The 12,742-nt window shown below is 41.3% G+C and overlaps 1 protein-coding gene across 6 annotated transcripts in view; it reads left to right on the forward strand.

Moving 5' to 3' along the window:
- BDKRB2 (bradykinin receptor B2) overlaps positions 1-12,742 on the forward strand; it is a 32,977-nt gene extending 20,235 nt beyond the window's left edge. For 5 of the 6 annotated variants that reach the window (XM_063333633.1, XM_063333634.1, XM_063333632.1 and 2 more), the window contains one exon: positions 9,776-12,742. In XM_063333633.1, the coding sequence (XP_063189703.1) occupies positions 9,776-10,923 (1,148 nt within the window). In that variant the 3' untranslated portion in view covers positions 10,924-12,742. Of the gene's footprint in view, positions 1-1,185; positions 4,092-9,775 lie in introns of those variants that run through there. The other variant, XM_063333637.1, reaches the window with a different exon arrangement.

The raw sequence follows: 12,742 nt of genomic DNA on the forward strand, positions 1-12,742 counted from the left end.
CTGAACATTTCTACCTTATGTTGCCCTTGAGATAGTTATGAAAGGCTAAAATATGGATGGGCTTTAAGTCAGCTTTGAGGAATACAAAGTTCTCAGCAATGAGGAAGATGTTATGAACATGCAGATTTGTAGAAGGTCGGAAAGTCAGCAAAAATGAGTATATGGAGGAAAGTGAGGTTTTTTTCTTCTGCTATTTTACACATAGATAATACCTTTTGTCAGAAGAAAACCAAATCAGTAAAAACAAAAACCTTTGCCTCTAGCTCATCTGCTTTAGCTGTTGCCAAGGTACCACAGAGCTTTACACAGCATTCCTATTCTTCCAAAAGGCAAGAAGCAGGAATTTTCCTTGAAAACAGCACTAAGCCAAGGTTCAGTACATTGAACACTGTATCAGATTCTTATTCATTTCAGATAGGGACACAAGCCTCCTTTATTCTATTTTTCAAATACTTAACAATCAGAAACTTATATTTTAACTGTTTCTTCTGGAAGAAATCAGCAGCTTCTCTTTTTGAACTCTTAAAACCTGGACTACCCATGCAGACATCCCAGACACCCTGCACTTTCCAAAACACCCATATTCAAGCACCTGAATCGCCTCCCAAACACCTGGATGCTGCTCTCCCTCAAAATCACAGAGTGGTTTTTGGTTTTTTTATCTCCTCTATACACACTCAATACAGTCTGTCAGGATTTGTCTTGAAAAGAGAGAAAAAACTCCCCATTGCTGTGCCAGACCAGTTGGCAACAAATGTAAATTTCTATTTTAATTTCCTGTGCCTCCCTCCTGCTCCACTGACTTAATGTCTCTGCTTAAGTCTTCCAGATGTCTCCCTCTGGGCTTTTCTTTCTTTTCTAGCTACCTAAAGAGATAATCAAAGCCACATAAAGATTAGACAGGCAAATGGAGCAGGATATACATGTTGAAATATGGCTCCAACAGCCCAGTGTGTCACACGGCAGCCTAGATGCAGAAGACTAACCCTTCATGATTCAGGCTCCGGCTCCGGCATCTCAACTGGCTGCACAGGCTCTGCTCTCCTGGCACTCAGGCTACCTGCTGCTTCCCGCTGAAAACACCCCAGATAATACAAAACAACTTTTATCCAGTTCCTTCTGTGCTTTGGAAAAGCCAATTTTGTGTCCCAATATTTGAAAAAAAAAAAATTAAAAAAAAATTACTTCAACAAAAGCCAGTTCCCCCAGTGCTTTCAACAAGATGTCCACGGCTTCCTAAGGAAGCTCAGTGAGAGAGCAGACCTCGGTGAGCTAGGGAACTCCAGCAAGCTAGGACACTCACTGCTGAAATTCAGCTTTGGCTTGGCCTTATTCCAGCTGGAAGTTTCAGTTACTAGCACAAGAAGCACAATTAAAGAATTTAGAATAATCCAGATTGGAAAGTCTCTAGTCCAACCTCTTCCCAGCTGGGTCAGCTGTGAAATCACACCGTGCCACTCCGGGCTTTATCCAGCTGGGTCTTTAAAACTTCTGAGGTTGACAAGGTTGAAATTGAATGATTTAGTGGCTGGAGAAACTTGAGTATCCTGTTGTTTCGATCCCGGAACAGCCTCTGATGTTAAAACTAACTATTTCTCAGATCAGATTAAATAGAATTATTGTACTAAAACTGCACCTTCAGAATGGCAGCAGCATAAAGCTTTGGTGACATTTGCTTCATTTTGGAGTGCATTGTTAGCACAAAATTTTCCAAAATATTGACTGCACCAAGTCAGAGGTCAAACATGGACTGTCCCTCGAATACCATCACCAAATCTGGACTAAATCAGAGCAATTTCATAATGAGATCGGCCCTTTTCTACATACAAATATCCTGAGTTCAGTACTTCTCTCCAAACCAGTTCATATTTTCCTCCTCCTATCAGCTCTCACAGCAGTCCAGCTGTCCTGTTTTCTCCATCTCAATTATAATTATTTTACACATAGATAATATCTTTCGTTAGAATCATTGCAGTTATTGAATGGGATATATAAACAACATTGAAAGATAACACCCCAAATTATTTGAGGATAAAAAGTATGGGATTTTTTAGGAAAAGCATAACACTGGAGCACTTTCAAGATTTCCACTTGGAAAAAAATGTTACGCAAAGAGCTTTATTGCACTTGACTGGGCTTGTGCTCTTTCCATACCTTTTTTCAGTTGATTGCAATAGACAGGATTGGAATTGAATGGCTTTACCTCCCACCCAGGGGGAAAAATTAACAGACTCTTCTCACCTTGGACTCATTGTTATTAAAATAACTAACAGAACAACTTTTTTTTTTCCATTTTTCCTAACATAATTGATGTAAATGCCTTAACCATAACTGCAGAGCAATGGCTGTCATTCCATGGTGTGCTTCAAGTTTGCATGCCAAAGGGTCTCTGAAAATTCCACTTTTGAGATGTAATAACAACGTAACTTTTCCTTATTGCTGTAATTCCTGGCAAATTAGGGAGTTGATTTGCATTAAAATAACCTTTTCTTTTTGCAAGGTTATTTTTGTCGCAGCCAATTTCCTCGATCTGGTTCAACATGAAGCCTCATGAAACTGAACCCTGTAACTGCGAGGGCAGCCGCAGGGCGCAAAGGGACAGTGGAGGGTGAATGAAGAACAGGAAATGTTTAAGCTAACATTGCCGCAAAAAGTGTCCACCGTTCTACAACCTCGAAAGGGCTAAAGCCCATTAGAGAGTCATTATAGAAAGACTGGAAATTAAAAATTAAAGTCATGGGGTCAGTAAAAGCAGAACATTTTAGGAATGTTTCAGATTCTTCCTCTATCTCTCCCTCCTCAGTAAAACAGGATTAAAAGGACGTTTTGAGTAACCTTCAAAGCATGTTTCAGGGATGCCACAAGAGTCACATAATGTTACCTTTTGTTATTCAGTCAGACAAACCCCTTCCAAGGCCAAAGAAAGGGGTAAAAGGGGTCCCACTGGGCTTGGATGAGATGGAAACAAGAGACTGGGGACAGATGACAAAGATGTTTTTTTTCAGTAGTAAAGAAAGAAGAGCAGGTTGAAGTAGAAGCTTTGAAAATAAGCCTTATGGATAAGGTATAGAATTTATGAGGAGGATGTTTTACCTGTATTTTTGTTGACACTAAATTCCAAAAATAAGAGTCCGACACAGAATACGACTTCAGTCTTTCAGCACACCTGGCGAGCAATGCCTCTGCTTATGCTGTCCCATCACGTGTGCTTCAGGCCTGCTAGACTTGTAGGTGTGGAGCTAAAGGAGAAAACCTGCATTGAGATTGTTTTGTTATAACCTCTTACTAAATAAAAAACCTCCATTTCCTTGCAAACAGACATCAACCTTGAACCACATCCTCCAAAGCTGTTAAAATGAAACCTACCTCTCCTTGTCCAGCTAATACCTGTCAGAAAGTCACAAATGAGGCAGTTTAGGGGAAGTTTTGGAGCCTCTTAACAACCTCTTGAGTCAATCAGGTTTACACACCAAGCTCCTGAGAAAGCAGAAGCAGTATTACATAGAGTCAGCAGGACACAGGCTTCTCTGCATGCAGCACACAGCGGAGGATGGCCTTTACCTATGGCAGCTTTTAAATTCCTCCTATTTCTCATTTCAGTCACAGCAGATCTGTCAGGCAGATATGTTTTTTCTTCTTGCAGCTCTGACAGCTCCTCTGTTGCGTTTTCTATAGCTTTTACTCGAGCACGAAGAAGCAAGGCTGCCAGACTGACAGGCACCGCCGGGGAACACTCGGCTGCCCAAGCTGGGCTCAGAGGTGTCAGGAAGACAAACCCCCACAGAAAACCACATAGCATCCAAGCAGCCTGGCTCTGCACAGGAACAGAGATTTAGAGGAGAGGCTGCGGCAAGTTTTGGGTGTTTTGTTATTTCTTTCTATACCTGACCTGTCTTCTAAGAAAACACCACCTCAGAAGTGTGCCCGTGCTCCTCTCCGTTTGTGGCCACTCACTCAAAACCATGTTTGTCCTCCCAGATTTTCCATTCCATGCCACTGACACCCAGCTGTATATGAAGCTGTATGCATGTACCGCAAGCCAGCTGTGAGTATCTGAAAACACTTTTGGCCACTGACAGCAGTTAAACCAGGTAATTATAAAATACTGGTAAGGATGCTACAGACTGGGTGTCATATCTAGCCTGCACAAGGCGCGTCCCTTGCCAAGAAATCCCTGAAATAAATGGGAAACTAAACTGCTCTTTAGGCAACCTTCATCATGAATGATCATACACCACAGAAACCCCTCATTTGGAGTAGAAGACTAGTGGGGCTTTGGGCCTGCTCTGTCTTTTGTCCTTGAAAATTAGACTCTATGTGTTAGCATCGTGGCTGTGTACCTACACTTTTTAATATTCCACCATTTGCTCCAGCAAACCATATTATAGGGGCTAACATCATAACAGCCTGAACATTTATCTGTTATAGACTCCACCTCTTGTCCCTGAAGACTAAATTAGCAAGGTTAATATTATGACAATCTCAGTATATACTAATTACAAATTTCACACCTTGTTTCTGCAAAACACGTAACCAGCAAAGTCACAACAGCTTTACTATATGCATTATAGTGTCCCTCCCTTGGTCTCATGGAGTAGATTATTGGCGTTAACATTGCAATAATCTGAATATTTATTACACATTTCAGAAAACATATAACCCAGACCACCATAACAGTACAAGTTATCCACTATATCATAGCATGCAAGCAAATGTTTAGCATAGTGCAAGCAAAGATTAACACCACTAGTGGAAGTGCTGATAGATTCATGAGTCCCGTAGCCGTATGGCTTCGTCCAAATCCAAAACAGGTTATGAAAAACATTAACCTGATGCAGCGTGGGCATTTCCCCATTTGGGGAGAAAAGCATTGCACCGAATGGCTTAGCTGTCCTGGAGCTTGCTCACATCCAGCAGCAGCATTAACTGAGCTCTGACTTTTTTTCCCCTGCACTTGCATTCCTTACCTCACAGCTCTTGATCCTTAAAGGGATTTTTGTCCCACCTCAACATATCCCACTTCTTTTCTTTCAAGAACATCCATAGGTCCCAGCATGTACAGCTGGGTTGCACAACATTCCAAGGGTGACCGCCCTCCTGGACTCTGGGTGTTATCCTTGGCTTGCTGATTCTCTCACACTTGTCTTCTCCCCAGTATGTATGTACAGTATATACAGGTCAGTCCTTGATCAGCAGGACACCCCACCAGGTCACCAGGCAATATCTGGGAGCGTTAGTGACTGTGCCCAGCCCTCAGAGCTTTCAGGCCATGGCACTGGTGAGCACCACCTTTTTTTGGGGGTCCCTTTCCCCGTGCCTGTAAACACAAACCGACAGTCCAGCAACTACAGTTGATTAACCTCTGCTTCCCAGTTCCTCTGCAAGGGTTCTTCATTTGCAGCATTGGCAGGATCTGGCCATTGCTCAATGTATCCCTGCATCAGCCGACCCCAAAGCCCTCTTCTCTTGGTCGGGGCAGTGCCTACAAGAGGCACAGCTCTGGGTGCCGCCGGCATGGGGCAGGTCACCGCTGCCTCCCACACAGGGCACCCTACAGCCCCCACTGTCAAAACCTTGCCATTTGTGCCCCATGGGATTAGCAAAAAATATTGTGGAACAACACGAAACAATGACTGACAATGTTTTTAGCGACTGTCAAGGAGGAGGTAACTAACAGTAGGAGATGAACTCCAGCAGGGACAAATTCAGCCCCCCCTGGAGTCCCTCTTGATCAGTAATGACAGATTGCTTCAGTGGGGCAGTGTTTAAATCAAAATTGTCAGGTAAAATCTGTCTGAGGGTCCCAGCTGAGACATTGGGCCTGTCTTGCATTGCACAGAAAGCGCTTGTGGAGAGTGTGTGAAGGGGTCCTACTTATTTTCACTGAACTGTGATAAGCTAATGGCAAACAGACATTACTCCCTTTTTTAAATTGTGGCTGTGTAATTCATAATTCATTCATTAAGCACATACTTTAAATGAGTTTCCTGTGCTATAGAGAGTAGCACCGAGCACATCATTTAAAGAGGGTTTCTAAATTGATCATTAGCAGATATTACCTTGTTCTCTGCTACATTTGTACCAATGTTTTACGGAAGGGCTGGAGCTAAGGACCAAGGAGGCAGGTCACCAGAAGTCCCATGTTATGGACTTGGTCACATCCTAACTAGCCCCTGCATACTGTTCCTAGACCACAGTAATGTGATATAAGTAGTTTATCTTAAAGTATTCTAGGGCTTTCCCTTCTAAAAATAATAATCTAAAAGAGATTAATTGTAGGAAAAATGCCATAAATCAGTAGGCAGTTTTTGAGTTGCTATTTGCTGTAAAATAATTCCTGTTTACTGTTTTTCTATTAGTCATGTAATGAGGGAAAGGCATAGAAATTACCAACATAGCCTTTATGACCACTCTCTGAATTACTAGTGAACATCTTATTAAATATATGCATACATTCAACCTCAAAGCATAAAATAATGCACTTAAAATTCTTTCTTCTGCTTCACAGCCTGCTACAGGCAGAAGAAACAGCTTCTGCTAATTGCATTGCCCAACAGAACTCTGTTCTCAGATGACCTTTTGTTGATCATCCATTAGTATTTCACTTCCTATGTGTTTTTACAATCTAAAGTGCCAGCATACACAGGGAGACTTGAAACTGCTGTTTGCAATTTGTTAGTGGCATCTCTCGCAGCCGCAAATGTTGGGCTTTGAGATATTTAGGTATTTATGAATACCAGCACCTTGATGCCAGGCTTCGCTATAGGGAGATTAATTACAGAAAAGTATGGTTATCTAAGGTGTTATTTAAGAACTCAGAACATCAAAGATATCAAAAACATCGGGATAAAAATGAGTTGCAGTTAATAGGGGACATAGGGGGTAATATAAAATGTTTCTATAAATATATCAAAAGTAAAGAGGATAATAGAGGAAAGTCTAGGCCTGTTACCAGAAGGAAAAAAGGAACCAGAAACTCAGAGAGTGATGAAAAGTTCAATGAGGACTCTGTGTTAGCCCTCAGAAATGAAGACTGTGATCTGATATTTAAGGTGATTGATTTGAACAATTGCATTTATGTGAATTGGGAAAGAACAAATTAAAGAATGTATGGAGGTATGCAAAGTGACAGGGTCATATATAACCCACCCTGGCATGGTTCAGGAGTTAGGAGAGGAAATCTTTGCTGTCAGTTTTGATGTCCGTGAAGCCAAGGAGAACGGGGACATTTCAGAAGCCCAGAGAGGGCAAAACATAATACCTATCTTTAAAAGGCACAGATGTCAGGACCCAGGGATTTACAAACTTGTCGATCTTATTTAAACACCTGGAAAACATGACAGCAAAATATTAAATAATCAGTATATCCACATACGTAGGATAATAAAGAATAACAAAGTGATAAGGAACTGCCAATATAAGCTTGTCAAGAATAAAGTTGTGTCAGACTAATGCAATCTGTCCTAATGGATAAAGCAGAAACAATGGATCAGGCACATCTGGGTTTCAGTGAGGCTTTGGGTATTGTCCTGTATTCCATTGTGCTGAAATATGAACAAATAAAGTAGCAGAAAAATGCACTGCAGGTGCAGGTGCTCTGCTATGCCTGCAAGGGCTCAAACAAAAATAAGATTTCTAACCGAAGCATTTACAACCTACAGTAGTTGCGTGCACCTGGGAGATGAAAAGAGGACATAAATCAGAGCAACGTGCATAGCATGCATTGTGAATGGCATTTGCTTTCAGTATAGAACAGCTAAATCCATATCCACCAGTCCTAAGAGCTCCAGATAACCAGTGTCACCAAAAGCATAGGTCCCTGGACTGGTGTCTACAACTTGCAATGCTATGTAATAAAGAGGCTCCACCAACCCATTCCCCAGATGCTGGTTGAAAACGTTCGGAAATCAAAAGGATACGGGTGTCTCAAGATTGGGGTGGTTCTAACAACGATAAGGTTAATGCAGAGGCAGGATAGAGGATGGACATGTGTTCCTGCAATTAGATATGGGCTTGAAAAGTTGAAGTTTTGAGAGGATGAACTTGGAGAATGAGAATATTTATGCTGTTACCCAGCCCTATGCAAATACTCCCCTTCGCTCAAGTTACAAAGGATTGGAAATGTGCCTTGCTGTCATTTTGTTTTCTGCCCATTAGCCCATTTTTATGTTGCCTTGTCTTTCGAGGTTCTTAGTCCGGCTTGCCTGTTTTATCCAGTTGACCTGTCCTGGCTGTCACCTCTGTTATAAATTTTACATTATAGAGAGAGAGTCTCCTTTGTTACTGCCTTTACTGTACTTAGTAAAATGTGGTTTTCATCTTTGCTTTTGGTTCTCAGGCACTACAGTGCTTTATTAAAACTAGGTACACAAAGTATGACCACCATTTTTCAGTAATTCTGCATCCAACAGCCAAATGTCTATATGCATATCGAGCACTGACACTTATCAACCAACAAAACCAGTAACCAGAGTACAAATGAGAACCTCATCCTTTCAGTAATTACAAATGTGTCCCCTTTTTACTGCCAAGTTACCAGCTGAACCAGACAAATGTCTTAATTAAAAACACATCTGAAAAGCTTCCAATCAAACCATAATATAAACAGTGGTATTTTAAAGAGCTGAAAAAAGACAAACAGTATTTCTGTCACCCGGTCCAGAGAATTATATAAACAGATCTGGGAAGCCAGTCTTTTATTTGAATAATGTCTCAGCATTCATCCTCTCGGAGCACAACAACCAAAACCACAGTTAACATTTTAACAGCACTGAGTGGATGCTGGATACTCAACTTCTGCTTGGGCTTAGTAACATTTAAACATTACTGGCATTTATGCCTGTAAGTAGCTCCCTGTAAGACCCCAAGCTGTTCTGACTCGTGGAATATATACGGTACAGCACCTGGTTTTCAGACTGTGCTCTTGGACCCAAATTGCCCCACTGCGGCCTGACTGCAGGGGGGGTCCTTCCTTACGTGATGGCCACCATCTTTGCCAAACTGCCAGCCCACCCAAGGCAGGCCTATTAAAACCAGGTTCCCTCACAAAGGTGGTACCATGACTTGCTGGTGGAAGGGGACAGTAACACAGAGACAGAAATACACAGGTGATGCCCTTGAGGAGCCGAGAAAGGCAGACTGCTTGCAAACAGGGATGCTTGCGCCTGCAGCTTTCTCAGCGCAAGCTAGAGCTGCAAACTAAATGTCTGCTGTGACAGTCGTAACATCTAGGAAAAAATACAGTGTTGTGGGGGGGAGGAAACATCACTGAATTCCACCCAACTCTGGCTTTGCAGGGGAGGGTTTAAAATGTTGAGGGACATGCCACAGGACGAGCAGCTTCACAAAGAGCGACACGAGACTCAGGAGGCCCATCCGTCCTTTAGGAGACAATGGCTACTGATACACAAAGATAAGAAAAGAAAGTCACCACCAACCTCCTCAAGGAATTAAAAAAGACTTGCCACAGCTTGCCTCTAGTGAATAAAGGCTGGTAAATGTCCTCTTCAGTTGACCTGTTGGTTACAACGCCAGCTGTTTCCTTATTCCCTCGATTTCACCCACTTAGAATTTGTCCACGCAGTTAAGTCTGCAAAACTCTCTGCAAGTATTTGGGGTGTCTACAAGACAGCAACCCAGAGAATTGTAAGCCTGTTCGAAGCTGCACTTTTTAGGACAGTGGGGAAAAGCAGAGCCAGCTTTTCTTCTTGTATCTTTTGCAGCAATGAGCCAGATGTAGCAATCTCATGTCATCTTTTTGTTTTTCTCTGCATAGAAATGGTTTCCATCACAACCGAAAATGTTACACAGCTTTACAACACCACGGCCACCCAGGAGCTCACAGTCACTCCAGCGAATTTCCACAATAATTCAGGAGTACATCAGACAAATCCATATAAATGCATTAATCCAGATGCATGGCAATGGCTACAGGATTTCCAGCCCGGATTCCTCTGGTTTATATTTATTCTGGGAGGAATAGAAAATTCCTTTGTCCTCATCGTCCTGTGTTTCCACAAGAGTCGCTGCACAGTGGCCGAAATTTACTTAGCAAACATGGCACTTGCTGACCTATTGTTAGTCTGTACTTTACCTTTCTGGGCCATTAATATTTCTAATAATTTTCAATGGCCTTTTGGCCTATTCCTCTGTAAAGCTGTCAACATAATGAGTAACATGAACTTTTATTCTAGCATTTATTTCCTGACACTAGTGAGCATCGACCGCTATCTGGCCTTGGTGAAAACCATGTCTCTTGGACGGATGCGACGAACTGCCTGTGCCAAATGGAATAGCTTTGTAGTCTGGATGTGCGCGTTGCTCATATGTTCACCTGCAATGGTGTTCCGGAATTTAAAGTTTTATGAAGAATACAACATCACAGCCTGCGGTCTTGTTTACCCAGACAGCTACTGGGAGCCCATAAACAACTGCTTGCTGAATATTGTGGGCTTTGTGATCCCCCTCTGTGTAATTACCTATTGCACCGTGCAAATCATCAAAGCCCTACAAAGTAGTGAGCTGCAAAAGCTGAAGTTAGTCCAGACGGAGAGGAAAGCCACCATGCTGGTCCTTGCCGTGCTCTTGCTGTTCATCGTTTGCTGGCTTCCATTCCAGATCAGCACGTTCATCGACACGATCTGTTACCTCGTACCCACTTTCAAATGCCTGGAAGAAATTAATGACATATTGACCCAGGTAGCGACGTACTGTGCCTATAGTAACAGCTGCCTGAACCCAGTCCTGTATGTAATTGTGGGGAAGCACTTCCAGAAGAAGGCTGTGGAATTCTATAAGGACTTGTTCCCAAAGAGGTGCAGAAAATCACAGTCTGTGCAGATGGAAAACTCCCTGGACACTTTAAAAACTTCCATTTCAAGTGAATACACAAGGAAAAAGTCTGTTGTCCCTTTACCACAGTAGCACAATTTGTTCATTGCAGGAAAAAAGCTTTCTAACATATCAGTCTCCAATAATATCCGTTTGCTACTGGTCCACAGAATAAACGTGTGGTAGTATTTGTCATTTGTGTGAAACCAATGGTTTGATCTTGATAGAAACTCGTTACAGGGACCTGCTTCTGATGTTATTGGACACATGTCATGATTGAATACTACTTTGTAGCATAGTTACGTTTTCATGGCAGAATAATATTTGATGCATGTATCATTTGAAATGTTTGCATTTCTATGGTGTACATACATGTATATACAGTTCTCTGAATAGACCCCCAGTATAAAATGTGCTATATATATATATATATATATAGTCAGGATTGGTACTTATGTGGGTACTTATGGTACCCACACAGTTTATAAGATTAGATTTTTGGTTGGAGGGGCTTGTATTTGAGTAAGTTCTGGTAAAGTAATCCTGTAGGACTATTATTCAAATGGATTTTTAGGCGTGGCTATCTTTGGGGCTTTTACTTTCTCTGTTCAGTCATCCAAAACTGGTTTGATTGATTGATTGATTGACAAGCTGTGCCTTTTTGCAACTGCTCTGACCCTGCAAGTTCCAGGTTTGCATCAGCTTGTATGTATGGAAAATAGCTCAAAAAAGGTAAATCAGTAGCAGAAAAAAGGCTGCAGTCAGCTGCGTGAAGTTAGCTGAGTTTTCTTTGTAGCAGGAGATTCTTTCCCCCTTCTGCATCGGGGTAAAAGCATACACTTACTCCTTTTGAGTGAGTGAATGTGCTTTACATTCATACCTACACTTCAGCTCAGAGACTTAGGTTTTAATATTCACAAAGCATAATTAATATTTGTAATGTTATTTAATGGAAACATAAAAGCTCAGCACAACTGGTATAATCTCACAAGTAGAAGAAACTGAGAAAATGAAAGAGGGCATCACCTAACTGCCTTAAAAATCCGACTAAAGCTAACAGGAGTCTTGAAAGTTCAAAGCATTCACAAATGGCCTTTTCAGACTCTAATAATACCTACATTTTATTTGTAGAGTTAATCTGAGTGATTTTAATGCAAGATAGCTTTTCCCCAATTGGACTAGGTTTGTGATCTAAGTTGAGTTTACACGGAAGATAAACTCACAGTGTACTGAATTGTCAGTATGCGCTTTTACCTCTAGGAACCTCGATCGAAAACCGAGTTGGAGATGATCTAAAGTCTTCTAAAACTAACAGAGCCTTTGTTCTTTTCAAAGCGCTTATGGTTACCGCCTTAAAACCACCAAGGGTAATGGAGTTTGGTGACATAAGTGACATAAGTCAGACTGCTACTGCATGGTCTTCATTCATCAGAGCTTGAATGGAGCAATGAAGTTCCATTTAAGATGGGAAATTTGTATTAAACCTTCAAATAATTGCAATCCAAAATGCTCTAGAAATGCGCAAATGGAATGTAGATCACTGCAGATGATTTATGGACAATTCCCATAGGTTTTCTTTAATAATCCAGTATAATCCTATGTCATTAATACTTCTATTGTTCATTCTTTATATTGCTGAAGACACTTATGATGAAGCACTGCAAGGCTTTCTGTTATCTCTGGGGTTATCTCCAGTGAGCAGCATGCTGTTCATGCAACCATTAAATAAAAGGAACTCCATACAAAGTTTGTTGAGGCCATAGAAGAGATTTTTGAGTATTTGGTACTGAGAAGTGAAATATAAAAATGTTATTATATTAATATGACATTAATTTAAATCATGTAAATATATAGACACATTATTTTGCTATGCAGAAAGCATGTACAACAGAAAATAAACTACTTAAAGAAA

This window comes from Chroicocephalus ridibundus, chromosome 4 (assembly GCF_963924245.1).
Source record: "Chroicocephalus ridibundus chromosome 4, bChrRid1.1, whole genome shotgun sequence".
NCBI lineage: Eukaryota > Metazoa > Chordata > Aves > Charadriiformes > Laridae > Chroicocephalus > Chroicocephalus ridibundus.